General features: G+C 62.8%; 1 protein-coding gene across 1 annotated transcript; it reads left to right on the top strand.

Moving 5' to 3' along the window:
* Positions 1-1,805: 1,805 nt before the first annotated feature.
* TRAF2 (TNF receptor associated factor 2) lies at positions 1,806-22,431 on the top strand. The gene is made up of 11 exons (XM_004284966.4): positions 1,806-1,878; positions 9,052-9,268; positions 9,729-9,807; positions 9,972-10,070; positions 14,091-14,252; positions 14,996-15,070; positions 16,615-16,689; positions 18,129-18,455; positions 18,935-19,112; positions 19,661-19,809; positions 20,458-22,431. The coding sequence occupies exons 2-11, from the start codon at positions 9,081-9,083 to the stop codon at positions 20,674-20,676; spliced, it is 1,551 nt and encodes a 516-aa protein (XP_004285014.1). The 5' UTR covers positions 1,806-1,878; positions 9,052-9,080; the 3' UTR covers positions 20,677-22,431.
* The last annotated feature ends 1,153 nt before the right edge of the window (positions 22,432-23,584 follow it).

The raw sequence follows: 23,584 nt of genomic DNA on the forward strand, positions 1-23,584 counted from the left end.
TCTCTCTCTCTCTCTCTCTCTCACACACACACACACACACACACACACACACACACACACACACACAATGTATTCAGGAAAATCCTCTGAAACTGGCAGTCTGAGAGATATGAAATCATTTTCATGCTGGAAGCATCGCCAGGTCCTTCGAGATGGGCTCAGCCCTGTCAGTGCCGAGGGCTGCAGGCAGCCTCCTTCCCGGGAAGCAAGACCTTCGTCCAGGAAATCTCTTCGGGATGCAGGGTGGGCTGAGGGGGCCCTGAGCCCAGCGCTCCTGTGCTGTCCCCGATGCTGGAAGGGTGAGTGAGGTCTGACCCTCCCCAGGGAGTCACTGCAGAAGGCCGGCGAACAACTTCCACTTTACCCTGAAGAAAGAGGGGTGCTACTGAGGGGGGACCTCCTCTCTGCAGCAAGAGCCACTTCCTTCCGTGCTGCCAGTGGGTTCACAGGATGGCCTCGGCCCCCCAGACCCCGGGAGGAGAAACCTCCTTACACCTGAGAGCTCGGTTAGTTATGGGCCTTGAGGGAAACCTCATGGAACGCGTAGGTGGGGACTGAGGAGGTTTCCACGGCTGCTGGTGGCAAACTCAGCCTTGAAGTTCACGGAACGTGTAATGGAGGCCTAGGGGCCTTGCTGCTGTATTCCGGGGATGTGGCGTTTGCGATCGGGGAATTCCGACTCCAAACCTAGTAATGATTTATGCAGTGTGATGTGAGTACTTCTGGACACAGCGTGGACCCTTTACATCATGTGGCTTCACAGCCTGCCTGTGTCGTTTACTCTGTCCTTGAACAGTCTGCGTGGCTTCAGATGCTCCCCCTGGAGCGGGGGTGCCCAGTGTGCTGTGTGACCTGGGTAAGGAATCTTGCCTCTCGTAATCTTTCCTTTTCTGCAAAATGGGGAGAGCCGTCCCCATTTCCGGGTGCTGGTATCAGATGAGACGCTGTTCTCAGGTATTTAGAAAGCTGTGTTCCACAGGAGAGAATCCAAATTGTCCCCACTCTCCTTTAGCAGATGAGAAACGGCTTGTCCTCAGGTCACACACTTAGCGGCAGTGTGCCGCCCCTTTTTTCTGGTCAAGACCAGCGCTTCCTTTCTAAATATTTCCACTCGTGTGTGTCCATGTGCCATAGGCTGTGCATATTGTTTTGTTTGGTGGTGAAATTCACATAAGATAAAATTCACCGTTTAAACCGTTTTAAAGCTTACAATTCTGTGTCATTTGTACTTTGTAATGTCGGGCAACCGTCGCCACTACCTAGATCTAGAACATTTCACTACTCCGAAAGGAGACCTCTAACGCCTTCCTACCCTTTAGGTGAGCGGCGTCTATTTGTACTTTTTCTCATAAATGTAACCCACACTGGGGCCCAGCCCTGCGCCGGGTATCGCCTTGGTGCCCTGCGCCTGGAGCTAACCCTCTGCGGGAACAGCGGGACCACGCCCTCCAGCCACAGAGCCGCGCCAGCGAAGGCAGACTCTGCCTAGAGAGCGTCCGCGGGCGACTTAAGTATCCTAGCCGCGTCAGCTCCGCCCAGTCGGCGCCCGCTGCGGCTCCCTGCGCGCTTCTGGTAGGCTGTTGTGTCAGTCAGTCAGTAGTGAGGGCCCGAGGTGGGAGGGGCGGGGGAGAAAGCTGGCCAATCGGCGCCCGCTGTGGCTCTCTGCGGGCTCTTGGTAGGCTTTTGTGTCAGTCCGTCAGGAGGGAGGGCCCGAAGCAGGGGGCGGGGGAGAAAGCTGGTCAATCGGGGCCCTGTGTGGCTTCCTGCTCTCTCCTGGTAGGTCTCCACATCAGTCCATCAGGCGGGCTCGTGGGCGGGGCGGCGGCGGCGGCGGCGGCGGCAGGCGGGCAGGCAGTTCCGGGCGCGCGGCGGCGGTTGGTGAGTCGCGCCGCGGGGATTGGGGTTGGGGTTCGGGGTCTAGGTCGAGGGGCGGGGGCGGGGGGGCGCGCGGTGCCAGGAGGCCCGGCGGGAGGCACGGCCGCCGCCGCCGCGCGCGGGCCTGAGGGGATTTCTCGGAGCCGGAAACTGAAAGTCGGAGCGGGCCCCTCACAGGAAAGTTCGCGAACGGCGGGGCGTCCACGGCGGCCGGCCCGGGTCCGCGCGGGGTCCACGCCCCCCGGGCCGCCCCCGAGCCTCGGCTGCGGTGCCCCACCCCTTCTTGCCCCCGAGGGGCTTCCTGCCCCGCTCGGGGTCCGGACGGGCTCCGCGGGCGGCCTGGACCTCGGGGATCGCCGCTTGTCGCTTGCTGCCCCGGACCCTCTCCCCGTGTCTCCGACCCCCCGAGCTTGGGCCTTGTCCGACGGTGACACCGAGCCCCGAGGTGGATGGGGAGGATGCAGGAGTCTAGGGAGCTGCCGGGGCGGACGGAGCCTGGCGTGGGGACTCAGAAAACTGCTGTGTGTGCGGGGCCAGACGCTCCTTGGAGGCAGAGCGGGCTCCTCGTGGACTGGACGGTGGGGACGGGGGAGAGCTGGGACAGCTGCGCCTGTGACCGCAGCCGCTCCGCCCGGCCTTGAATCTAGCAGAGCAGGGGGCGTGCCAGGCCTGACGCCGGGCCGTGCGTGACTCAGGGACCACATGTCCCCGGCGAGGACCACAGCGTTTAGCCACTCAGTTACTGGCTCTAGGTGGGGGTCCTAAGAGCCCAGAATTGTTGTTTGAGTTATTTTTAACAGCTTTATTGCAGTGTGATTTACATACCGCAGAACTCAGCGTTGCTTGAATTTCAAACAAACAAAATCCTAAGCAGTGCTTTTTTGAAAGCTTTTCTGAGGAGTAGAAGCTTTCAGTGCTTTCAGCAGTAGCATCTTCACACATTCGAGCAGCCGCTGTCTCTGATTCCAGGCCCCAGCCTGGCCGGTCCCCCACCTCAGCCCCACGCCTGGGGACACAGCCCAGCCCCCGTGAGGCTGCAGCTCCCAAAGGCCGGAGCTGTGATTTGGGCCTCTGTGCTCTCTGGTCCTTTGGCCTGGGACAGCCCTGAGCGCACCTCCTGACACACCCAGGCCACGCCATGGGCCTTTCCGGTGTCCCCCCTGCGTCCCAGACCTGTGCCACCTGCGGTTGCGTTGTGCCCTGTGGCCCTCGCCTGTTGGCCGCATCGGTAACGGTGCTGCCCAGTCTCCCCAGCTCCACGCGTGATGCACAGCAGGAGCCTGGAAACATCCATGCGAGCGACAGAGTGCAGGTCCCGTATGTACATCACAGGCTCGCGCCCTCTGGGGAGACAAACACGCATGTCATTCCTCTGGGGACCTGAAGAAATGGGTTGTTTCAACAGTGGTCGTAAACTGTGGACTAGAGCACGGAATTTACAGCCATCACTTGGTGCTGGAGAAAATGTTTTCTCTGGGAAGAAAAGGCCTTCTGACTTAGTTCTGAGCCAGGTGTGGGCCCCCCTCTGGCAGTGAGAGACGCCAGCCCGCCTGCCCGCCCGCCCGCACGGTCAGCACACCAGCGTGGACTGGGCATGGTCCGGCAGGTGGGTTTCCACCACAGGGCAGCGCACACACGGGCAGGGGGAGGAAGGTCCAGAGAAGAAAACCCAGAAAAAGTGACCCACAGGTTCCACAGATCATGCCAAGAATGGGGTGCACCCCTTCCGTCTGTTCCTGTGTCCACAGCTGTCCTCCCTGTGTCCTGGGCCTGCTCCTTCACGGAGGTGGGTGAGGATCACCCCCAAAGGCCTGGGCGGCTGAGCCTCGGGGAGTGAGGGGGGCAGGCTCCGCGGAAGCTGTCCCCTGGCTCTGAGCAGGAACAGAGTGGCCACCGTGTTCCCTGCAGGGCCAGCAGGCGGTGGAGATGGCGTTTGGGGCAGGTGTTCTTGGGGACTGGCTGTGATTTAGGGAGGCGAGGACACAGCAGCGGTGGGGGTAGGAGGTGAGTAGTGGAGGTGACTACAGTGCGGGCTCCAGGATTGGGGTGCCCTGCTTTGTGGTGGGGTGGTGCCCGGCTGGGCCAGTGGTGCAGCACGGAGGAAGGGTCAGACACGGGTGTAGGAGCCAGTGACCGGCGGGAGCCTTGGGAGCACGGAGGGCACCCTGCGCCTCCCATGGGCCCGGGTCCCTCCTCCCTGCCTCCAGGCCCGCGATGCTGCCCGGGCCGAGGAACGGTGCGGGGAGGCGAGGGTTGTTCAGGAAGCCGAGCAGCAGAGGCCCTGGAAGCCTGGGGTCTGAGGGAGGAGCCCAAGTCCCCAGCTCGTACTTAAGGGCCTCGGGAGGCTCCTGCGGTGAGTCAGGTCACAGTGGACGGTGGCCGGGCCCAGTGGTAGCAGTGTGGTCAGGTCTTGGATGTTTGTAGCAGGTAGAGCCAGTGGATTTCCTGGCCCGTTTGAGGTGGGCGTGAGGTGGGGCTGAGGCCTCAAAGGGGCCGAAGCGCTGCGTCATTGATCAGCGTCTCCCTGTTGATGGCCCCAGGTTTTCATAAGAATCTGGGTGTGTTGGTGGCACGAGTAGCTGTGAGTGGGCGCGGGCGGGAGGGACGGCGCAGCGTTTGCTGTGTGCTTTAGTGTAAACGGTTGTTGGGCGTTAAGTTGGTACCAGACCGCTTGGCATCACGTTGAGCTTGAACGAAGATGAAGGTAGTGTCAGCGCTAACGTTCACGTGGATGAGGACACACGCTGTGTGTGGTCGCAGGTCCCCGGGAGTTGCTTCAGGAGTCTCGGACCTGCGGGCCCAGCGTGGCGTGCAGCAGGGACCGCTTTCAGTGGAGCGTGGATTTGGGGGAGTTTGGTCCTTGCGTTGGGGCATCCCAGAGGGAAGCTCCTGGGTTGAACCCGTGTGTCTGCTGGCAACAGGTGGCCCCCGGCAGCCAAGTGCTCCGACACCTGATGTGATGTTGGTTTGGGCAGCAACGTAGCCTTCTGAGAATTAGTCCCTGACCCCCACACACCGGGCTGAGGACGGTGGAGCCCAGCTGCCCAGCGGCCTCCGGCTCAGTCGGGGTCTCTGTGATTTCTCACAGGGACGGCTCTTTCCCGGGGTCCTCCTGCTGTGTACCCAGGCGGGACCTGGGCTTGGGAAGGGGGCACAGGAAATGGCAGAACAGCGGTGGGGTGCCAGATGCCCCCCACTCTCCTGGGGGTGGGGAGGCAGGAGGGAGATGCAGCCCCACCTGGGGGGGCTTCTTTTGTGTTAAAACCGGTTTTTGAGGTTATTCTGCCATTGTTAATATTATGAAGCAGGGTTATTCTGGATAAACGTGCATGGTGTACCATAATTAGGGATTTCACCATCTTTCTTTCGACTCTCGGGAATAGAAACTCCATCTCTTTCTTTTTAAAATGAGGCATACATACAGCAAAATGCACAAGTCCTAAATGTACAGGCAGATGCGCCTGTGTCCACATGTACAGTCGTGCCTTGCCTTCCGGAAGCCCTCACATCCCTCAGGCAGCACTGACCCTCCCACATGGAAAGCTTCTCTGTTTCGCGTCTCACGGGATTTCTGACTCCAGATGTGTGGGTTTCCCCACACCAAGCAGTTCTGCCTGGCTTTTGTTTTTTTTTCTTTGCGGTACGCGGGCCTCTCACTGCTGTGGCCTCTCCCACTGCGGAGCACAGGCTCCGGACGCGCAGGCTCAGCGGCCACGGCTCACGGGCCCAGCCGCTCCGTGGCACGCGGGATCCTCCTGGACCGGGGCACGAACCCGCATCCCCTGCATTGGCAGGCAGACTCTCAACCACCGCGCCACCAGGGAAGCCCTACCTTTCTTGATAGATGCTGACTGGGCATCCTGCAGTTTAATTCAGTTCTGACACTGGCCATCTGGAGTTAGCACAGACCCCTTGTGTTAAGGGTTTGGTTGCACAAGGCTGCCCCCACCCCACTTCAGATGCCAGTGGGGAGGCGGGGCCTCCCATACTTCTGACTGACAGACTGTAAATTGAGGGTCCCCATGACCCCCTCCTTGGGGTCAGTAATTTGCTAGAAGGGCTCAGAGAAACATGCGTAACAGCCCGCTGGGAGAGACACACAGGGCCAGGTACAGGGAGGGACGCGGAGCCTCCATGCCCTCTCCAGCCCCCCCTTCCCAGCATCTCCATGTGTTCAACCCAGAAGCTCTCCAAACCCGGTCGTTTCGGGTTTTCACCGGGGCTCAGTTCTGAAGGCAGGATTGATTGAATCACTGGTGATTAAGTCAATGGCCAGTGTCGCCGCCCCCGCCCCCCACCGCGGAGATGCTCCTCTGTCCCCATGGCTCAGGAAGCCCCAGGGGTTCTGGGTGCTTTGCGCCAAGAACCAGGACGAAGACCCAACGTCTGTTGTATCCCAGTTCCCAACCCCAAGGGTAACTGCTGTTCTAACTTCTATTGTCATAGGTTAGTTTCGCCTATCCTCGAGCTTCACGTAACTGAAATTATCCTGTAAATGATGTTTTGTGTCTAGTAGAAATGCCGTTTCAACAAAATGCAAGTTTGTTGTATAAAGTTAGTGCATTCCCGTCTGGAGCATATTTGGGGAGTGAAGTAAGTGTGAGGCCAGGGCCGGGCGTGTGGGAATGCTCGTTCACACTCCCTGGTGAGCCGGGCGCGTGGGAGTGCTCGTTCACACTCCCTGGTGAGCCGGGCGTGTGGGAGTGCTCGTTCACACTCCCTGGTGAGTCGTGTGAATGGATGTAGTTCTTGTTTTTTACCACCTCACCTGAGAGTCAGGATTTGGAAGATAAACTGGACGCTTGGAAGGACCAGTAGGGGAGTTTGGTTCCATATTGGAGGCTTGTAACATCTGACCCCTAAGTACAAAGGCTGCCGGTCCCCCAGCCCCCAGCCCTGTGTGACTGCAGGTGGGTGGAGTGTGTGGCGCCAGGAGGGTCCGAAAGGGCCAGAGACGCGGAGGTTTCTTCTGATGTTCGGGCAGGTCGGGTGGCTTTCAGCGCTGAGTTTGGGCACGGCGCTTTAGAGTATGATGTTTTCCATTACGGTTCTTGAGGGTTCAAGTGTATAACTGTGACTTGAATAAGACATTTAAGGCCTTAAGCACTGAGACCTCCTAGGGCGTGGCGGGGGCGCCCTCTGACCGCGTGGCCACCCACCCTCCTGCTGCGCCAGGTAGCTGTGACCGCTGAGCGGGGAAGACGAGGCCCACTGTGTGTTGGGGCCTTTTCCTTCTTTATTGCTCAAGAAAGAGACCATTTGTGGTTCTTTTATGTCCAACAGGAGTAAAGGTCCATGGATTAATAAAATGGGCTCAATCTGCCACAGAAGGTGTGGTCAGTCGGCCAGAAAGTGTTTCCCCCAGGCCGGCCACATTCGGGCGGAAAGTCATCGCAAAAGAAGAAAGTCTCTCCTGACAGGTCCGCTGGAGACTGTGTTTGAGGTTGGCAGCGAGAAAAGTGTCACCCTCATCCTTACGCCTTGCACGAGCTCCATTTTTTATTTTGCTTTCTGGCCCTGCCTGTGTAAAACATGGCTGCAGCCACAGAGGCCTTTGCGTTTCATCTTGTTTATTTTGTTTGTCTATTTATTTATTTATGGCCGCGCGCGGCTCGGCTCGTGGGATCTTAGTTTCCCCAACCAGGGATTGAACCCGCGCCCTCGGCAATGAAGGTGCGAAGCCCTGACGAGTGGACCGCCAGGGAATTCCCACATTTCATTTTATTTAACACCTTATAACAAATACAGAGTTTCGACTGAAAGAAGGTGGCTTTTTTTTTTCATGTTATATTCAAAAATAAAAACTCTTTCTCATGTAGTTTGGAGCCATGATATTTTAAACCATCAAGGTTACGAAATCAATTTAGTTAGCATGACCAGAAAAAGAGGGAAGCTAGGAACATGATGCCTCTCACGCGGGAGGGAGTGCACCTTCACGGGCCTGTGTTGCAGACGCACACACGCGTGTGGCCACCACAGCCTGACCTTGAGCTGCCCTGGCCCACACTGGGGGCGTGTCCGTGAGCTCTTGGGACTTTTTGTTCACATCGTCGACCGAAAGGTGTTACTAATAAAGGCACCTCTCATGCTTGCACGTCTGTGTTGTGAGGGCTTGAAGGAATGAGATCCCCCAGCTGTCGAATTGACAGATGGCCCCTCCAGGGCCAGGCCTGCCAGTGTGAAGAGAGCGCGAGAGAGGCAGAGGTGTGCCCTCCCGAGGTGCCCGGGCACAGCGTCCCTTCTGTCGGTGGCTGGAGGCAAGAATGTCGGTTGTGAAATGTCCTGGGAGCTGCGGAGGGCCCTCCGAGTAAGGCCTCCTGTGTTACAGACCCCACAGCTGATTGAGAGTGGCTTTGCCCAGCAGCTAGGGGACGACACCGTCTGTGCTGTCCCCTCGGTGTCAGGCCAGCTTAGGACAGTGCACGTGGCCTCCTGTGCACGGTCGCTGCCCAAGCAGACCCCCCCGCCTCCGCGCCCCAGAAAGGGGCAGAGTTTCATAGTGTCCTGACTTGACCATGCCCAGACCCCAGAGCAGACGTGGGCGTGTGTGCTGGGGGCGTGCGGGGGCAGGGAGGGCTCTTCGGGGATTTGCACGAAGGGCTGGGGTGGCCTGCCAGGGTAGCGGACGAAGAGCAGGCCTCTGAGCGCTGTGGGGGGCCCTCCGCCCGCTCGCCCATCCTGGGTACCTTGCGTGGCGGCCTTACCAAGGCCTGGTGGATGGCAAAGGGCAGCTCTGAAGCGAGAGGGACCCTGGCTGTGGGGACGGAAGCAGAGCAGCAGCTGCACGCAGGCCACACCCCTGTCCTGGGGCTGAGGGTTGGTACGGCCGTCTCCTGGGCCTGCCCGGGGCCGTCGCCTGCCAAGCTGTCCAATGTTCTAAGGACACATTCGCACCTGGAGCCTTGGGGAGACGGCAGGGCGCAAGGATTGGGGTCCGCGATCACGGTCAGATGCGAGCCCGGCCAGCTGGCCTGGGAGCAGAGGCCCGGGCCGGGCGGCCACAAGGACAGCCCGCTGGGCCCAGGGCTGCGGCGGGCGTGCGGGTGCCCGCTGTCTCAGCCTTAGCCCCGCCTGCGCTGGGCTCCCCGGAGCGCTGACGTCCTGCCTCTCAGAGGCCTAATGGTCCAGGCCTTGCACATCCCCGGACCCGCCGTGACACGCTGTGCTCTCCCTTAGGGCTTGGCCTTGGTGGGGCTGCGGTGCTCATGGCTGCAGCCAGCGCGACCCCTCCCGGCTCCCTGGACCTGCTGCAGCCTGGCTTCTCCAAGACCCTCCTGGGGACCAAGCTAGAGGACAAGTACCTGTGCTCGGCCTGCAGGAACGTCCTGCGCAGGCCCTTCCAGGCTCAGTGTGGCCACCGCTACTGTTCCTTCTGCTTGAGCAGCATCTTGAGGTAGGGGCGCCGGGAGCTGCCAGGAGCGGACGCTGATGCCCGCGTGGCCCAGGGCTGCTTTGGTGTGGGGTGAAGTCAAGCATCTCCTTAGAGTCTGTTTTCCCTGCTTCTCCTTGTCTCTGGTGGGAAGCGGTCAGTTTAAAATTGCCTGGAGGCTCCCGCTCCCTTTGCGCTGGGCGCCCGAGTCCCTGCGGGGTCGGGAGGTGGGGCCTCCGGCCCGTCAGCAGGAGGACAGCAGCCCCTGGTCCTGGCATCCGTCTGCGCGGGTCGCGTTCAGACGGGCCGGGGTCTGGGGCTGGGCCCCGAGCGTCTCGCACGGTGCGTCGTGTCTGCTGGCCACCCCGGTGGCCGACAGAGGCTCCAGAGCCCGAGCCGTGGCGTGGGCCTGTGTTGGCGAGGCCGCGGGCCTCCCACCCTCCATGGCGGGTTTCACAGTGCGGCCTCCCCCTCTCCCCACCAGCTCCGGGCCCCAGAACTGTGCCGCCTGCGTGAACGAGGGCATTTACGAGGAAGGCGTCTCTATCCTGGAGAGCAGCTCGGTGAGTGAGCCGTCCACGCTGACGGTGTCGAGGGGAGAGGGAACCTGGGAACGGCCGTGGGAGAGGCGCCCTGGTCCCGAGCCTCCCCGCAAGGCTTGTGGTGTGGGGCGCCAGGCGGGTGGGCGTCTGGGAGGGGGCTTACCCGAGGTACGCTCTCTCCCCAGGCTTTCCCGGACAATGCTGCCCGCAGGGAGGTAGAGAGCCTGCCGGCCGTCTGTTCCAGCGAGGGCTGCACCTGGAAGGGGACCCTGAAGGAGTACGAGGTAGGGGCTGCCCTGCGCTGGCTGAAGCCCCTCCCGCAGAGCAGCTTCAAGCCCGCCTGAGTCCCGCGGAAGGGGGTGCAGCTGCTGCTCCGGACGTGCCCACCTAGACTCTGGAGCCGGGGGAGCCGGGCGTGGCCCAGGGTGGGGTGCTCACCCTGTCTGGGCTGTTTCCTGGTGTGTCCGTGGACGCGGTCCTCCAGCCGCAGTGCGGTGGCGGTGAGCAGCGGTGTGTGCGGGGACCCTGGTCTGGCCCTGAGAGCGCCGCGCAGGCAGGAAACTAGCTTTCTCGCCGACGGGACTTCGTTGTCTTTCCTCACTTGGATAGCGCTGCCACTGGAAGACGCGGGAGTAGCTTGCACGTCCGTTCTGGGGTCACAGGAAGGCATCTGGCCAGGGACAAGGGCAGTGGCCGGGTGCGTATCTTGCAGGCCTGTCTCTGCCGTGCAAGGCTGGCATGTCGGGGTCCCTGTGTGCTGGGCCTCCGGCAGCTGAACCTGCGGCTGTGAACCTCTCCGGACACTTCCTGGTGATCAAACGCCCTTAAAAACTTCCGTTTCCAAGGTGCCTGCGCATGAGTGTTCCCAGTAGCACTGTTCCCGGCAGCCAAGTGTCCCTGGCAGAGGGCGGGACACACAAGATGTGGGCTGGTCGTGCCGCGGAATAGTGTCCAGTCATGAGAGGAAGGGAGCCCCGCCCCAGGCTACAGCGGGGACGGACCTTGGGGACATCACGCTGAGGCCACTCTCAATCAGCTTTGGGGTCTCAGTGAGATGAGCCCAGCAGAGGAGGACAGAACGTGCGGGAACCAGCCCTGTGAGACAGGAGGTGGAGTGGAGGCTGCCCGGGCCGGGAGGTCGTGTGCAGTGGTGCAGAGTAATGGGCGGGGTCGTTAAGGTGGGGAGGCCTTGTTGCTGTCCCATGCGGCCGAGGCTGGAGGGGCTGTTTGCAGGGGACCCGGCTCGCCTACGCCCAGGGCTGCCCAGGCCACGGAGCAGCCTCCTGCCATGGGGTGGGCGCCGGGCTGCGACTGAGTCACGCCACGGGAGAGCCTGTCGACTCTGGAACTGGGTCCTGGGTTCCTGGGGCCCCTCCCTCCTCCCGTCCCGGGCGCTGCGCGGCGGCGTCCGCTGGTCTTGACCGACTCGACTTCGTGGGCTTCAGGCTCCCGGTTGCGTTTTGCCAGAGGAGCAGCTTGGCCGTCTCTGGGGAGGAGCCAGTGGCCGGGTGGACAGAAGCTGGGCTTTCCTCTGACGGGCGCCTGGGCCTGGAAGCGGAGGCCTCTCTGCCCTTCCGGGGAGTAGGACTGCAGTCCATGGACAGAGGCCTCCGTGGGGCAGGGGCGCAGGCAGGGGGTGCTGCCACTGAGGCCCTGCTCAGCAGACGGGCCTGAGCTGTTGCCCAGCGCTGTCCGGAGAGCCGGCCTCGGGGCAGGGTCTCTCGTGGGCGGGTGGGGAGCCCCAGCAGGGAGTGCAGCGGGTACTGTGTCGCCTTTTGAGGGGACCAAAGACCCCCAGGGACAGGCGGAATAACCCCAGCTCCCTCATCCTCTGGGGTTTCTGCCGTCTCCAGGCCGCTGGTGCGGGTGGTGGCTTCGCAGGCCCCTGGCCGAGGGCCTGGGACCGCAGCCAGCCCGTGGGCCCTGCGCCGGCCCTGCAGGCATGCGGGCTGGAAAGTCCCTGGCTGCACCCGGGGAACTCAGGAAAGTCCCTGGGGTTGGTCACGTGGGAGACGGGCACTGCTCTGGGTCTCTCGGTGCAGCCTTTGACGTCGGGTAAACCTCTCTCTAGCTGGGGTGAGACCCCACCTCGGGGCGTGGGGTGGCCACCTTGCTGCAGTGGTGGCCCTGCTCCCAGCCCGGAGCCAACACGTTTGCCCTTTGGGTTGCTCAGAATTGGGGCGGTGCTGGGAAATGCTGAGGCTGCGGCTGAGCTCCTGAGAGTGTGGCGAGGTGGGGCAAATCCTGGTCAGCCTTTGAATAAGCTTTTCCTTTGCAGCCATGTCTAGTATTTTCTAAAAACTCAGTGAATTAAGACTCCAGTTCAGTTAGAAGGTGTTAGAAGTGGCTGTACACATAGCAGCCCTGGGGACTGCTTTCCTGGAAGCGAGAAGCAGGGGCTGCTTGGAAGGAACAGCAGGGAGAAGGGGCCTCGGGCTTCAGAGGAGGGGTCCGGGCGGACCTGAGGGAGGACCAGCTGATGGGGACATTTTGCAGCTGAAAGGTGAGCAGTCGGGTGTGCTCACGTGTCAGGGAATCCAAAGTTGAAATGCCTGAGCATTTAGCTTGAACTCTGGTTGAAGTGTTGATTCCCTGAGCCATCTGGTGGCATTGGGAGCCCACGGAGCCCGTGCCAGCCTGTGAGGGCGCTGCTGCTCCTGCGCCAGGTGCGCGCTTCAGGGCTCTGAATCCCAGGGGCACCCGCTGAGTGGCGAGCCGTGTGGGGCCGGGTGCTCAGCGCTGGCCGCGGGCGTCCCTCTCCAGTTGTGCAGTGGCCCCGGGGCTCACCCTGGAGCGTGTTCTTTGGCTCTCATCAGATCCAGGTGCCCTCTGGGTGCTGTCGTTTTGTTTCACGAGCCTGGTTGTTTCCGGGGCTCCCCTGTGGCTCGGTGTGGTGGTTCGGGCTGTGCTCAGTGTGGCCACACCAGGGCCCTGTCTGGGGAAGCTGGGGGTGCCCTGGCGGTCGAGGGAAGCTCCTCCCGGGCGTGGCCGCCGTGGAGCCTTTAAGGAGCTGTCGCTGGAGCAGGAGCCCTCGGGGCAGGTGTCCCCTCTGCTCTGCTCCCTGTACCTAGTGGCGTCCTGCCCACCCGCACGGCCGGTCTGGGTCCTGGGGCCGGGCCTCTGCGGCAGCGTCCACAGAGCCCCGTCGGGTTGAGTGGGGTCACGGAGGAGGCTTGCTGAGAAGGCCGAGTTCCATCTGACGTGTGTCCCTGCGGAGACGTGGAGCCCGGGGTCCTGTGAGGAGGCGGGAGTGCCACGGGCACCACATCTGAAGTCTCCGCACCCCGGCTGCTGGGAGAGCACCACACGTGCCATGTCTCTGGGGTTCACCTGGCAGCCAAGCCTGCTGCACGGGGTGGAGACTCGGCCGGCCTGTTCGCTCGGCCTCGGACTGTGGGCCACGTGGAGACAGAGCCCGCGTGAGGCTCCTCCTTCCTCAAGGTCACTGCGGCGGAGCTCTGCGAGCTCTGCGGGGGCCCTGAGCTGCCCCAGCTTGTCGGGCGCCCAGCCTGAATCTTGGTGGAGGTGCTGACCCCACGGCATGGATGTGCTCGGTGCCCAGGCACCAGGGGTCGATTTTGTGTGATGCGTACTTGACCACAGTTTTTAAAAAACAGCAAACAAACCGTCATCTCCCGTTCTCTGCTTACCGGCCCGCCCTCTGTGCCCCTTCCCGGCCGGCGTTTCCTGAGAGCTGCGCACAGCTTCTGTCTGTCCCCTAGGCTTGCGGCCCTGTTTCCGGGTCCCACCCTTTCTCACCTCTTCAGCCGCTGCCACCTCCGCTCAGCCTGCTGCCGCGGCCCCCCAAGTGCTGCGCTGCTCAGGGCCACGCCTGTCCGGATCGGGCCCTCCCCGCGCTGCTGGCTTTACTGGGCCCCACCTGGGCCCCGCCTGACCCTTCGGAAGCCCAGGCTGGGCCCCTGCCTCCCTGGCCACGTCACCCTGCACGTCCTCAGCTCCAGGAGGGCGGGGACTGGGACTCTCAGCCTGGGCGTCGGGACGGGTGGGCGCCTGCGTTTCCATCCGCTTCTTGCTCTGGTCCCCACGGCATCACTTCTCTGCCCTCCGTCCACTTAGAACCTGTTCCCGCAGCCCCTCTCATTGTCCCCTCTGTGTCCCGAGGGCGGGGTGCCGCCGGCTGGATCTGGGTCCTGGTCTCTGCGCTGGAGCAGGGGTAGTGGAGTGAACGCGGTGGCCCCCGTGGCCTAGCGCCGAGAACGAACCCAGACCGGTCCACGGCCGGCGGGGCAGTGGCCCAGAACCCCACGGGCGCTCCGCCGACGCCTCGCTCCCTTCGTTGCCAGAGCTGCCACGAAGGACACTGCCCGTTCGTGCTGACCGAGTGCCCGGCGTGTAAAGGCCTGGTGCGCCTGGGCGAGAAGGAACACCACCTGGAGCACGCGTGCCCGGAGCGAAGCCTCAGCTGCCGGCACTGCAGGGCGCCCTGCTGCTCGGCCGACATGAAGGTGAGCGCGCGCCCGGCGGCTCGGAGGCTCCTGGCGGCCCCGGGTCGGGGGCACGCTTGCACAGGGGGACGGCAGCGTGCGGCCACGCCACCCGCGCTCTCACTCGGCCAGCAGCCTCCCTGGGTTCACGCTGAACAGGCCCTGAACGCCGTGGGGCTTTGTCTGGAAGTCCTCGCTTGTTTGTGAAGGGCGGGCCACCTTCCCGCTTCCTGAGGCCACGAGTGAGCTCGGTGCCCACGTTTCCGGAGTCTGTCCGTGTGGGTCACGTGGATCTGCTGGGTCGGGACCCAGACGCCCCCCTGGTGTCTGCAGGTCTCTTCACCTTCAGCCTTTCCCTGTGGGTGTCTTTTTCTCTCTGCCGTTTGTTTGTTGAAGAAGCCGGCCGTTAGTCTGCATTTGGCTGGTCGGGTCCTTGAGGTGTTTTTCACGCCCGGGAAGCTCAGCTCTAGAGGCAGCCCAGGGCCCGAGACTTCGGGGCGCCCACCCTGCGCATCTCGTCAGGGGTCTCGGAGGCGCTCTGGCCGCTTGGGTCCCCTGCCACCAGGAAGTCCGCCAGCCTGGCACCCGGGTGGCAGTACTCTCAGGGCGCTGGGGCGCTCCTCCTCCTGGTGTTGCCCCAGCGGCTGCCGGGCGAGGGCAGGTCCTGAATCTGCAGAGCCCCGTGTCGCATGCCGTCTCCACCTCGGGGCTCAGGAGCGTTGCTGGCCCGGCCCCAGCTCTGACGGCTGCCCCGTCTCTTCCAGGCGCACCACCAGGTCTGCCCCAAGTTCCCCTTGACCTGCGAGGGCTGCGGCAAGAAGAAGATCACACGCGAGAAAGTAAGCGCTCCCCTGGTGCCCCTGAGCAGCGTGGTGTTCAAAGGACAGGCCACACCTAGGCTCTGGGGGTGGGGTTCCCAGGGGTGGGGTCGCAGGCTCCTCCTCTTCCCGCCACCCCCCTCCCCCGCCTCCAGCTGCGCAGCCTTGCGTCTGAGCCACTTGGCCCCAGGGAGCGGGGATCTGGTCAGTTGGACTGTTTACCTGGCTCTTCTCGCTGCGGGAGGTCTCTGTCCCTGAGGACAGGGCGGTGGCTTGTCTGTGCTCCTGCTGTGGCGCTGGTTCCACAGGCAGGCCCCCAGGCCCGCCCTGGCTGTGCTGGGAGCTGAGTCGGTGGTGGCGGCCAGGCGGCCTCCATGCTCTGGGAGAGAGGGAGGGCGTATGCTCACATGCCTGTGGGAAGCCCGTGCCTGGTCCCCGGGGAGGCAGCTGCAGTTTGTTCCATGAGGCCCCTTCGTCTCTTCTTTTGAGCTTCTGAGGTTGCGCTCTCGTGGATTTGTGCAACGGTTACAGTGCTCCAGGGCAAGAGCTGGGGAGAGGGTGCTTCCGGAAGCTGGTGGGGCGCGGACCCCTCCCGAGCTGTCCTCGGTCGCGCACGCCTCTCCCACGTGATGGGTGAAAACAGCACCCAGGCTAGTTTAGGCGGCATTTCTCAAGCTGTGAGCGTGACCGCGAGCTTTCTGCCTGCACTTCACCTGCGTTTCTTTCCTGGGGAGCATTTGTGACTCCCGTGCATTTCTTGGCAGGGCACTTGTCCTTTGTTTTCTCTGTTTTTGGAGCTCTTTGTCTATCAGGGCTGTAAGTTGCAGTTGTTTGTCCTTTTAGTTAACGGTGCTTTTGGTTTGCTTCTGTGTTGGGGGCACTTTGCAAGGTTTTTCTCATTGTCTCTGGATTTTGATCCAGAGTTGGGATCGTTCTCCGCTCCCAGGTGCAGAGGAAATTCTCTGTTTCCTGCAGGTGTAAGTCTGATTTCCCACATTTTGGGTCCCTGGCAGGTGGAGGCCAGTGGCTGCCCCTTCCCCTCCCCCCACTCCTGGCAATGCCGGCCTCGCTGTGTCTCCCTCGGCCCAGGCACTGCTGGGTCAGCTGGCCATGCTCTGGGTCGTGGGTTCTGCTCTGCTGAGTGTGGCCATGGGCCAGCGCCACGCCGGGTCAGCAGTGGGGTCTGATCCCTGGTCAGGCTGCTGGTCTCACTCCTGGCTCCGTTTGGAACCCAGGCTGTCGGCCCCCAGGCCCCAGGGCCTCAGACCGGCCTGTGAGGGAGGGGGTGGGCAGGGCTGCTCCCTGGGACGCAGAGGCCCACGCGCGGGACGGGCTCTGCGGGCGATCCCAGACGGCCCACGTGCCTCAAACACACACGTGCACGTGTTTGCGTGTGTGCGTGAGTGTGCACTGCAGCTTTGGGAGCAGGTTGTGGGGTTTTGTCCGGCCCGAGCATGCAGAGGCCAGTGGGGCGGGTGCAAGGGTCCTTTGATGGGACGCTGACCCAGTCGGTGTGGGAGCGGCTGGAGCAGAGGAGGACCGGTGTCTGATGTCAGACCCGTCAGTTTCAGGACCACGTCAGGACATGTGGCAGATGCCGAGTCCCCTGCAGGTTCCACGCTGTCGGCTGCCCCGAGATGGTGAGTCCAGGTCTGCGGCGGGACCACCGGGAGCTCCTGGTTCCCAAGCAGAGGCCGGCGGACGTGACCGCGCCGTGCGGACACGGTCTCCACTCCACCTCCAGTCCGGCCCTCAGGTGTCCCGGCTCTGTCCGCTCGTCCCCCAGGTGATCCCTGGTGCCCAGCCTTGACCGCCCAGCTGCTGGGAACCCCCACCGTGTCGCTGCCCCCTGAGGTCTAGCGATGCCTCTCTGCCCGTCCTCTCACCTCACCCAAAAAGCACACCTTGCTCCACCCGGCTCTTCTGGCCAAAAGCACAGTGGTCGTTCTGGAGCTGCCTCCTGTCTCTCCCATCACATCCAGTCTCCCAGAAGAGCCTCCGTTCTGCCTGCAGACGGGTCCTGGAGCCTCTCTGCCTCCCCGCCTCACCTCTGTGGCCTGCGTGGCCCTCCTGCGTCACCGCACCCCGGTCACCGGCCTGGCTGTCCTCCAGCACGCTGACTTGCCCCGGGCCCTGACCCACCTCCTGTCTGCCCGCCGCACCTGCCAGCTTCTGTGCGGCTCCCTCGGGCCTGGGCAGCTCCCTGCTCATGTGCCCTTGCCCTCCTTTCCCACCTGTTCTGTGCCCCCGAGGGCTGGGCGTGTGCAGGCCCTGCAAGCGGAGGCTGGCTCTATAGATACGGGCACACCAGCCCTCTGCTCTCAGCGACACCCCAGCAGCATTTCCGGTGGCAGCAGTCCTGGCGGTGTTGTCACTTGGTGACTTCACAACACTTGGTCTCGGTGTCCTGCTTTGTTTTTTCTAATGAGGGTGAACAGGGGCAGTGCCCCTCCCGTTCCCTGGGTTTGTGTTTGACATCCTGCTTCTGGGCAACACGGTGTGGTCATGTCCCGCTCAGGTCCGGGGATCCCTGGCGTGGGGGGCGTTAGAGGCCAGAGGAAGGGCCTAGGGCACACGCTGCCACGGCCTCTTCACGTCCCAGTGAGGACGAGTGTCCTATTGACCCTGTGGATCCAGCTGGCCTCGGCCCAGCTTCCGGAAGCCTCAGGTGCCCGGCCATCCCAGGGCGCTCCCGGGCGCTGGGCCTCACGCGGAGGTTCGTCCCTTTCTTTCCACTTTAGGCTTTTTGAGGCTGTCTGACCCTCCAAACTCGTTGTGGAGCTTTGGAAGGGATGTGGCTGCAAAGCCAGATCCGTAGGGACTATTTAAGATGAGTTCTATCCCCCTCTCCCCGCCCAGCCGCGGTGTTCCTCCCATCACCTGAAACACGAGTGAGTCACGTAGGGAGGTCTGTGTTTCGCAGACGTGGTTGAGTTCAGACAGTGACAGACGCAGTGCTGGCAGGTGAGCGAGAGGGCAGGTCACCCTTGTGTCGCCGCCGCGCGCCGGGCTCCGGTGCTCTAGCGAGGTGTGTGGCCGCGGGTCCCCGGGACTGAAAGCGGGCGTCGTGCCTCGGCAGGTGGAGGGCGAGAGGCTGCAGGAGCACGAGGCGCAGCGGCTCCGGGAGCACCTGGCCCTGCTTCTGGGCGCCCTCCTGGAGGCCGGGCCCCCCCTCCTCAGCCAGGGCGAGCAGGGCTGGGGGGCCAGCACGCCAGGCCCGGGGGCAGCGCCCTCCCAGGCGGCGGAGCTGCTGCAGAGGTGCGAGGCCCTGGAGCGGAAGACGGCCACCTTCGAGAACATCGTCTGCGTGCTGAACCGGGAGGTGGAGCGGGTGGCCGTGACTGCCGAGGCCTGCGGCCGGCAGCACCGGCTGGACCAAGACAGGATCGAAGCCCTGAGTAATAAGGTTTGTGCCCGCTCGCCCGCGGTGCCCAGGCCTCGTCGGGCGGGTGCCAGGGGCTTAGGGGGCTGCAGAGCCAGGAGTTTGAGGGCAGCGCCTGCATTTCCAGCGGGCACTCGGCTCTCCGCGCTGGGCCTGAACGGAGCTCCTCTCTGAGCCCCTTCCCGCAGGGCCCGACGCGGGGCTCAGCGAGGCCGCTGGTGGAGCCTCTCCTCTGACTGGGGGCAGAGGCGCCCGTGGGGAGCGTGCCTGGAGCTTCACGCGGCTCCCACGAGCGAGCGCGTTTCCTCCTGGGGTCGGGGGTCTCGTGGGCATGGAGCCCATCCGAGAGCAGCTGACCCAGCAAGGCTGAGGCACTGGGCACGGGGGTCGTTTCATAGCGTGTTCCTCCCAGAGGGAAGCTGGTCTCTGTGGAGGCGGGTGAGCCCCAGGCCCCTCTGGCCCGGCGCCCCAGGGGCGCGTCCTGATGGGCCCCGTGCCCCCAGGTGCAGCAGCTGGAGAGGAGCATCGGCCTGAAGGACCTGGCCATGGCCGACCTGGAGCAGAAGGTCCACGAGATGGAGGCGTCCACCTTCGACGGGGTGTTCATCTGGAAGATCCCGGACTTCGCCAGGAAGCGCCAGGAAGCTGTGGCTGGCCGCACGCCCGCCATCTTCTCTCCAGGTGTTCTTCCGGAACTTGCCCTCCCCCTGAGCTGCTGCCACCCTGGGCCCCCGCATGTCTGGGCTGGGGTCTGCCCCCTGCTGCGGCCGGGAGCAGCGGGGCCCCCTGGCGGAGCCAGCTCCTCAGCCCACAGTCACCAGCCTCACGTCAGGGTCACATCTCGTTCCTTAAACGGCAGGCCCACCGTGTCCGTGGTCGCCCCCTCTGCTCCCCGTTGGACATGAGACTTGTCCAGGTCGGGCTCAGTCCAACCGCAGCCCCTCTGCCCAGAGCCCCTGCCTGGTGCTCAAGTCTCAGTCCAGCCCCTGAGGTTCCTTCCCGGTTGGTAGCAGGGCCAGTGCGGGGTCGCATTTAGGGTTTCTTAAAAGTGCTGTGTCTGATTACTACTTCCATTTTCAAGAGAAGTCTGTTTGTACGAGCAGCTAACTGCGTGCCTGGAGGAGAACGTTCCCTCCTTGTGCCCTCCACCCTGAGTGGCGCGTGTGTGTTTCCGGGGGGAGGTGGCCGCATGGGCTGAGCCCTGGGCGCTCACCAGCACCTCCCCACAGCCTTCTACACCAGCAGGTACGGCTACAAGATGTGTCTGCGCGCCTACCTGAACGGAGATGGCACTGGGCGCGGGACGCACCTGTCCCTCTTCTTCGTTCTGATGAAGGGCCCCCACGACGCCCTCCTGCACTGGCCCTTCAACCAGAAGGTGCGCAAGGTCCTGCCCCGGCTGTGCGGGCACGCGGGAGCCCGTGGGTGACAGGTGTCGGCGTCACCATGCCTCAGCGCTCGGGCAGTGTCCATTGTCTCCTGGGCCACGCCGCTGGTCAGCCACTCGGGACCAGCAGTTAGTGGTGGTGCTGCCTCAGAGTTTGTCCCAAGGAAGGGGGGCCGCCAGGGGGCCTTGATCTGAGGGCATGGCCCAACCCTTGGGAAGCCAGAGCCCACGTGGGGGAGGAATCGGAGACCCAGGCACTAGTCAGGACAGACGCCATGACGACGCTGGGCAGCCCCGTGGCCCTCGTGGATGAGGTGGCATCGCTGAGTGCAGGGCTGGCTCGTGCTTCTCCCTGAGGGGTGCTGTTCCTGGGGACGGGGACAGCTGCGTGAGCTCTTTGGTGAGAAAACGTCCCTTAGACAAGTGTTGTCAGAAAAAAGCACAAATGGACGTGGCGCGGGGTCCTGGGCTCCAGCCTCGGATCCTGGTGTCAGTGGACAGAGACGCCGGGATGGGCACAGACGGACAGACCGGGCAGACCCGTGGGGGCCATGCTCCTGGCACTCGACTGCAGACCGGGCTCCCGCCGGCTGGGCAGGCTGTGACTCACGTGCTGTCCCCTGGGCGCTCTCCTCCCAGGTGACCCTGATGTTGCTGGACCAGAACAACCGGGAGCATGTGATTGACGCCTTCAGGCCCGACGTGACCTCATCCTCGTTCCAGAGGCCGGTCAGCGACATGAACATCGCAAGCGGCTGCCCGCTTTTCTGCCCCGTCTCCAAGATGGAGGCCAAGAATTCCTACGTGCGTGACGACGCCATCTTCATCAAGGCCATAGTGGACCTGACAGGGCTCTAGCTGCTGCCCACGGGAGCAGGGCCACCGTGCTGGGCGGGCACCTGCGAGCTCACGTCCCAGAGGCAGGGGCCGCCTCCCGGGAAGGGGTTCAGCCCAAGGCCATTGGGGTGGGCTGTAGGCCCATGTGTCCCCAGCAGGTGGGCTGTGCAGGTGTGGAGCCCTCAGCCTGCAGCAGGGCGGCCAGGGCCACAGTGAGGAGCTGCTGGAGAGGAGGGACGGTCTCAGGCCCGGCTGCCACTCCAGGGAGAGCCCTGCTGGGCCAGTCTGACCAGGCCGGCAGGCGGGGAGGGCATCCCGTGTCCCCTGCCCCGTGGCGCATGCAGGGCGCACGTCCAGCACCCCCGTGCCCAGCCTCCACAAGACACGTTGGCTTCCCTGTTGGGTGTGGAGGAGTTGCTGTTAAATCCTTGAATCTCTGCGGTGAGTGGTGTCCATCTGGCTCTCGTCCTGGCCATCAGTGACTCTGGCCAGGGCCTCCTGGCCTGCTGGCCTCCACGCCCCGTGTGTCGCCAGCGCCTTGAGTGGTTCCGTGGGCTCCCTGACACTGCAGGCTGGCTGGTGCGGGCCTCAGTGAAGCCAGCCATTCTCTCTTCTGGGATGTTACTAGCTGGGCAGCTCCTCGTCCCTCAGGCTCCCCAGGGTCCGCCCTGGAGAGCAGTGCCACGTGCGTGCCCCCGATTCTGGGCCTGCCCCGCCCCTCCGTGCAGGGCCCACGGGCCTGGAAGGGTGGCCGACGGCTTTGTCTGCATTTGGGACCTGACAGGTGGCATCTCCCCAGGACCAGGACTTGCCCAGCCTCCAGGTGTTTCCTCGACAGCGGCAGAGCCCGGGCAGCCTGAGCACAGGCTTGCACCTCGGCTGGACCCGGTCAGGGCTTCAGCCCGGGGCTGCAGGATGGGCACGGCGGCCTGACCGGGAGCTGGCCACACCCAGGTGCACTAGTGACCGGGACTGGGTGCTCGAGTGGAGTCCTTACGGAGGACCCGTGACAACGTTGTCGCTTCTCTGTTTTGAGAAGTTAAAGAATTGAAAGGCACAGAGTAATAAGCTCCGTGTGTCCAGAATTAACACGTGTACACGTTTTGAATTCTGTATTTTAATTAAAGAGAAACATTGCGGAAAAGTTGAAGTCCTGCTTCCTTTTCCTCTCACCACCTCCTTCACTAGCCAAGGCTCCGCCCTCATGGATGTGGATCCTTTTCTGTTTGAATTTCTGTCTCTGTGGTCACCCACAAGCAAGGCTCGTGTACCCAGTCCTCTGCAGATCCCTCTTCCCCTCCCCCAGGGGAACGCCTGGCGTGCTGAGCATGGCATGGCGGGCCAGGCGCAGACAGACGGTGTCCCTCCTCCACGTTCCCTCGGGCACGTGCCTCCCTGCTCTGCCCTCCTAACCTGGACAGAACATCCCCGCTGCTGCCCGTCCCATCCCGTCCAGCCCTTGCTGCTCGTGCGTGCAGGCTTGTTGCTCCTCCAGGGTCCCTGCCTGCCGCCCGCCTGCCTGCTGGGGTGTTGGTCCTGTTTTCCTCCTGGTCGGAGAGAGCTCCCAGTATTCCCGGAAACTGGCCGTGGAGCACGTGTGGGCTGTGTGTGCAGGTGTGCACAGAAATGGAGCGCTTGTACACACGCGGGTCATGGACAGTGCCGCTGGCCACTTAGTCAAGAAGTCCCAGCCCCCTGCCCCCACCGGCCTGACAAATACTGTTTTCTTCTGATGGTTGGGGTTTTGTAAAATAAATAAATTTATTTATTTGTTTATGGCTGCGTTGGGTCTTCATTGCTGCACACCGGCTTTCCCTAGTTGCAGGGAGCGGGGGCTACTCTTCTTTGCGGTGCGTGGGTTTCTCATCTCGCTGGCTTCTCTTGTTGTGGAGCACGGGCTCTAGGTGCACAGGCTTCAGTAGTTGTGGCTTGCAGGCTCTAGAGCGCAGGCTCAGTAGTTACAGTGCACAGGCTTAGTTGCTCTGCGGCACGTGGGATCTTCCCGGACCAGGGCTCGAACCCGTGTGCCCTGCATTGGCAGGCGGATTCTTAACCCCTGCGCCACCAGGGAAGTCCTCTTCTGATAGTTTTAAACATACTGTTTGTTTTTAACATACTGGGTTTTTACGTCTGAAGTTTGTTTATATATGGTGTTTGTGTGTGTTTCCATCAGGTCACTTCAGGTTAAACCAAGTAGATTAATGAGTTTGTTTCCTTACCCTTAAAATGAAACAGAACAGTAAAATGAGAGGCGTAGAAAGGTACTCTTCAGCCACAAGGACAAGGAGCGGGAAGAAGGTGACAGCAGAAGGAAGACTTGAGCCCGTTCGTTGGGAAGGTGGGACGTGGGCATGGGAGTGGCTGCCCCGAGGTGCCCAGGGTCCGGAGAAGGTAGCGCTGGAAGGGCATGGACTCAGAGACTGCAGCGGGAAGGATCTCCATCTGGGGGACTTGCCAGAGGAGCTCAGGACAGGTGCCCGCCCTGCGATGGAGCGAGGAGTGGACGTCTGCGGTCAGGACTGCAGGCGCCGGCCCTGCCCTCGAGGAGTGTGAGCTGCTGTGGAGTTACTTCTGCCAGGTAACCAGGGTTCCAGGGGGAAACTGAGCTCCAGAGGAGGAACCCGGGGGTGGGCCGCTGCCTTGTAACCTGGTTTAGGACGTTCGCGTCCCCCGCCCCCTGCCCCTGGCAACCCCTGACCCACGTCTCCACCAATTTGCCTGTGCTGGACACTCATATCAGCAGAGTCGCACAACCTGGCCCTTGACGTCTGCTTCTTGGAGCAGGAGGTTTTCAAGGTTCTGAAGCCTCAAGCTGAATGGCCGTCCCGGTGTGGACGGACACGCAGTAATGGACGCGTGGGTGGGGCCGCCTTTGGCTGCTGTGAGCACTGTGTACGAGTCTTAGCATGGACGTGTGTTTCCCTCTCTC

This window comes from Orcinus orca, chromosome 6, assembly GCF_937001465.1.
Source record: "Orcinus orca chromosome 6, mOrcOrc1.1, whole genome shotgun sequence".
Lineage (NCBI taxonomy): Eukaryota > Metazoa > Chordata > Mammalia > Artiodactyla > Delphinidae > Orcinus > Orcinus orca.